The sequence below is a fragment of the Aptenodytes forsteri genome, unplaced genomic scaffold (genome assembly GCF_000699145.1).
Source record: "Aptenodytes forsteri isolate BGI_AS27 unplaced genomic scaffold, ASM69914v1 Scaffold271, whole genome shotgun sequence".
NCBI lineage: Eukaryota > Metazoa > Chordata > Aves > Sphenisciformes > Spheniscidae > Aptenodytes > Aptenodytes forsteri.
The window spans coordinates 57,449-62,146 of record NW_008794602.1 but is presented as its reverse complement, the minus strand read 5'-3'; the positions used below and the strand labels follow the sequence as shown (position 1 = coordinate 62,146).

General features: G+C 54.6%; 1 protein-coding gene across 1 annotated transcript in view; it reads left to right on the top strand.

The window, feature by feature from the left end:
* Window positions 1–2,567, top strand: part of APRT (adenine phosphoribosyltransferase) — an 8,431-nt gene extending 5,864 nt beyond the window's left edge. Inside the window, exons 4-7 of the mRNA XM_009273082.2 lie at window positions 201–304; window positions 1,201–1,334; window positions 2,180–2,258; window positions 2,382–2,567. Of these exons, the coding sequence (XP_009271357.1) occupies window positions 201–304; window positions 1,201–1,334; window positions 2,180–2,258; window positions 2,382–2,524 (460 nt within the window). The 3' untranslated portion in view covers window positions 2,525–2,567. The remainder of the gene's footprint in view (window positions 1–200; window positions 305–1,200; window positions 1,335–2,179; window positions 2,259–2,381) is intronic.
* Window positions 2,568–4,698: the final 2,131 nt, after the last annotated feature.

The window sequence follows — 4,698 nt, the reverse complement described above, 5'->3', positions numbered from 1 at the left end:
GGACGGGGCCGGGCCGGGGATGGAGCAGAGCCCGGGGCTCGGACGGGGGGCTTGCTGCCAGCTCCTCTCCTCGCTGCCCATCCTTCCCCTTGCCTGCTCCTGGCAGCACATGGCGGGACCCGCTTCCCCTGGGCTTCGGAGCTCGGTCGGGAGCCAGACCGGCCCCCGGAGGTAGCTAACCGCACTCCCTCTCTTTGCAGCGATATCAGCCCCTTGCTGAAGGATCCTGCGGCTTTCGGGACTTTGATTGATCTTCTGGAAGATCATTTGAGGGCATCTTTCCCCAAAATCGACTTTATTGCAGGTGGGTGTTGGTTGAAACATCTCTGAGGCCGGTGCAGAGCGCCGTGTCCTCGGGCTGGAGGCGTGGGGAGGCTCCTCTGCTAATGGGGCAGGAAATACTGTAGCCCTTGGACATTACAATCACCCGAATGTTGGCCTCTGTCGTACGGTAACACCGGGACAGGTTATACCCTTAACTTACTTCTGTAGTTTCCTGAAATACTGGGTTTGGATGTGGCAGGCGCCATCTGATGATACTTCAGTGCCAATTTCGTAATTCATTGCTTTCATCATGAAAAAAAGAGTCGGGGAGTACTGAAAGTCTGTCATAAAGTCTTACAGGCGTGCCTGTAAGGTCTCGCACAGTCCCCACGGCAGGCAGACCCTGTTCCAGCATGTTTTCCTTCTCGGGGGGCCTTTTCAAGCCAACAGAAACAGCCTTTGTGGTGATAACGCGTTGCAACACACCTATGAAAGAGGCTGAGGATGGAAGTGCTTAGGAAGGCAGTGCTTGGGCTGGGCGATAGCCCAAAGTTCAAGGAGTCTAGACGAAACGTGGTCCAAGTGCCTCATGATAACTGAAGTCTGTCTCCCGGTGGTACAAAGTCCCTGGCTGTGTGGCTGAACTGATACCGGAGCTTAGCTGAGCTTATCTCGAAGAAGAAGAGCTAGAAGGGAGGCAAAACGGGCTGATGGGGGGATCGATGCGGTGCCCCGAAGCCTGTCAGCAGCACATCTTGGCGAACACAGGCAGTGCAGGAGTGCGGTGTGTGTTTTCAACCCATAGAAATGACTGTAAGAGCAAATTGCTTCTAGAGACCCCCCTAAACACGGGAGGATAAACCTGGGGTATCGTGCAAAGACACCCCCAGTCAAATGGCTCTGTTCTGAGTATTCGTGCTGCTCTGCTCCCCCCAGGCCTGGACTCCCGTGGCTTCCTCATAGGCCCCTCCCTGGCTCAGAGACTGGGGATCGGCTTCGTGCTGATACGGAAAAAGGGGAAGCTTCCCGGTCCGACCGAGTCGGTCTCCTACGCCCTTGAGTATGGCAAGGTAATACCTGGGGAGGAGAAGAGAGTTTCCAGGCTGGTTGATGGAGGGCCGGGGGGGTGTCAGTGAGGGGACGGGGTGATAAAACCAGCGGGGTGGTCCCCAAGCTGGGTTTCGCAGCCCACGGACACGTGGCTTGTGTCAGTGAGCCACACTGTGATTTTTGTGGGAGGTGATAAGACTTGGTGCTAAATTATTTTCTTTGGCTTGAATTCAGGGGCATGAACGTGGAGTGTGTTTCCCACTCTACCAGTAAGTGCTATAAGTAAATGCCTTTATTGCATGGCTTCAAAACGGAGTGCTGACCTCGTAACACCGCAGCCTCTCTGATTAAAGAGCAGAGGTGTAAGCCTAATAACACGCTACCGCTGGCAACTAACGGCAGCCAGGGACTGGCAGCTGAAACACCAAACCTAGGCGTTATTTATGAGGATTGTTTGGGCCAACCCCTGCATGGGACGAGTTCATCCGACACAGGACGTGCCTGTGACGGTTTGGATCTGGCTTGGCGGCGCTCTCAAGGCAGAGTGCTCCAGCCCAGTGCATTACAGGAGATTTTCCCCACTGGAGAACTGCTTCGGGATAAGGTTTCACCACGGGACCATAACTCACTTGATGAATGTTCAGGATCTTGACATGCCAGAGGGTTGGCCCAGCAATCGCCTAACCCGCTGTGTAGTTCTGTGGCACTCCCCTGTAGCTGGAGTATGTGTTTCGGGGGTTTTAGCTGCTGAGTGTTAAGGTTGATCTTGCTGAAGACTCGTCTGCATTCCACCATGTGTTAGCAGTTTGTGAAGTGTTTCCCCGTAAGGCGAGACTAAAATGAAGCTACTCTTTCCACCCTGCAGGCTGAACTTGAAATCCAGAGCGACGCCGTGGAACCGGGACAAAAAGTAGTTATTGTAGATGACTTGCTTGCAACTGGAGGTGAGAGAAGCAGATGGTGTTAGGGCACGCGTAACCCCCGTACGCGTGCATTGGTGACAGCAGGAGTGCCTCGGCACTGCTCCTCGAGTGACGATGTTTCTGCTCAACCTCTGTGTCGTGCAGGTACCATGTGGGCGGCCTGCGAGCTGATGAAGAGGCTGAGGGCTGAAGTCCTGGAGTGCCTGGTGATCATAGAGTTAAAACTCCTGAAAGGGTCGGAAAAGCTCAAGTCCATCCCTTTCCACTCCCTGCTGCAGTATGACTGAGGAGGAGCCGGGAGAAGGGAATGCGCGCCCTGAGCCGTGCACAAGTTCGGGCTTTATTCAGTGACTCTTTATTGATGTCATGAGGGGGTGGGCAGGGGGGGAACCTACAGTTTTGATCCTGGCCAGATGCTATACAATTGTAAGTCCTATTTATTTTTCCAAGCCACAGATTAAGGTGTGTCGAGTGTAAGGATCCTTTTTGGAGTTCATCCTTTTGGGAGGAAGGAACAGCCTGATTGTTTTGGGGGATGGAGACCAAAATGCAGCTTCACCGAGTCTTTTTTTTTTTTTTTAGGAGACCAAAGTGAAAATACTGGTGCTGAGGCAGGAGAGGTCTGATAGCGTAGGGGGCCCAGCATTCCCTTTCGGTTGAGCCGTGCCTGGTCAGCCTCCTAGGAATGCGTTAACAGTTTGCCAAAGGAACACAGAAGATGGGCAAAAAGTGATTAGTTGTCTAAGGGATAAATCCCTCTGTATTTGACCTCAGAGGATGGTCTGCTTGCTCTCTGCTGTTGCTCACACCAGAATAGGTTGCTCTTAAATTAAGGCAGTGCTTGTTAAGGAGAATTAAGTGCCTGCCCAGCCCTGGGTCCTGAAATCAGGAGGCAGCCGCTGCCAACGCAATGGAGGTTGCTGGCGTAGATGAGCTCCAACACTGTGTCAGCTTGCAGCTTGGCTCGTGGTCTCCTTCCCTTGAGACCGTGGGAAGCCGTCTGCCTTCCCTTGGTCCAGGGTAGTTCTCAGCAGTGGATTTTGCAAAACTAGGGGCAACCTACATCGTGAGAAGTAGCTCACAGCTGGGCCACAGGCGGTGAGGAAGGGGGCCGTGCACGTGCTCAGGGTTGTTCGCCTGCCTTCTGTCCAGCAGCAGTGGCGCCAGGGCTGGCAGCTTTTGTTTAGCACAAATTCCCCATCAGCTGCAACGTACCTGCCTCCCCTCTGCTGTGTTCTTATTGGGGCATTGGGACGTCGAAAGGACGATGCCAGTCTGGAGCTCATTCTTGTTGGTATGTTTGGTGTCAGATAAGGCCACAGGAAAGAAAGGAAAGGTGTTATGCTTGCAGCCGAGCTCCGGCAGTCTCACTCAGGTTGTGTGATGGATGACGGGGGGTTTGGAGATGCTCCCGTAGCGTGGTTCAGTTTGGTCACAGGAGTTGCTGAAACCCAGCGCACCAAAACTTTCACATGCCTGAAAACATTAGGGACTGTGTCCCTGTCCTAGCAGGGGCTGAACTCACTGGTAAAATAAATGTTGACTTATTTTTATTTTTCCTGAACTGTCTCAGAGCTGTTCTTGCAGTAGCTGAAGCTGTTAATTACCCTTGCGATTGTCTTCCTCCAAACCCAGGCTGTTGGCGGACAGCAAGGCTGTGGCGTGAGCTCCCCCTTGCCACCCCCGAATGCTCGGAAGGAATCACTTGCCAGGACTGAGCAGTTCAGGCATCTTTTCTCCGTGCCTGGCACCGACCTCTAGCTGGAGGGGGGTACCCAGGCTGGTCCTGCTGGGTTGCAATGGAAGTGCCCAGTGCTCATGGGAGCGTAGACCAAGCCCCCGCAGCTCAGCTCACCTTCCCCACCCAGTGCGCGGGGATGCTGCACGCCCTGCCCTTACACTTGTAAGGGCTATTACGGCTATTTTTATCACCGTTTCCTGAAAAGCCACTTCAGTGCTGCTCACTTTGCGCTGAGAAACGCCGTTCCCCCGGGAGAAACCTACCCCAGGGCACTTGTTTTCACAGCCAGCCCCTGCACGGAGCCAAGGGAGGCAGCGCCTCGCACGCATACTTGGCACAAGGAGAGGGTCCCTGCTGCGAGGTAGAGAAGGGAAAAATTAGTTCCACCCCAAAGAGCTGTGGAAAGCAGCTGCACGCTGTGGCAGCGAGCGTAAGCCCTGCCAGTGCCAGAGCTGGCTGCGCGCGGGGCCAAGGGCTGACATCAGGGAACCCGGCGACGGTGCCTTCACGTTGGCCGGGCTGTGAGCGACCACTGATGTAATTTGCTCGTAGAGACCAAGGCTGTGCAGGGGTGGTTTCCAGGCAGGAGGAAGGGTTTTTTTGTCCCAGGCAGCGTAACGGGAGCTTGCTGCAAGCTCCCCTGGGGCACGCGCGTGCCTGCCAGGCTGTGGAAACCAGCTCCTCTCTACTGCCGTGAGGTCCGTTCAGCACAGCCGATAT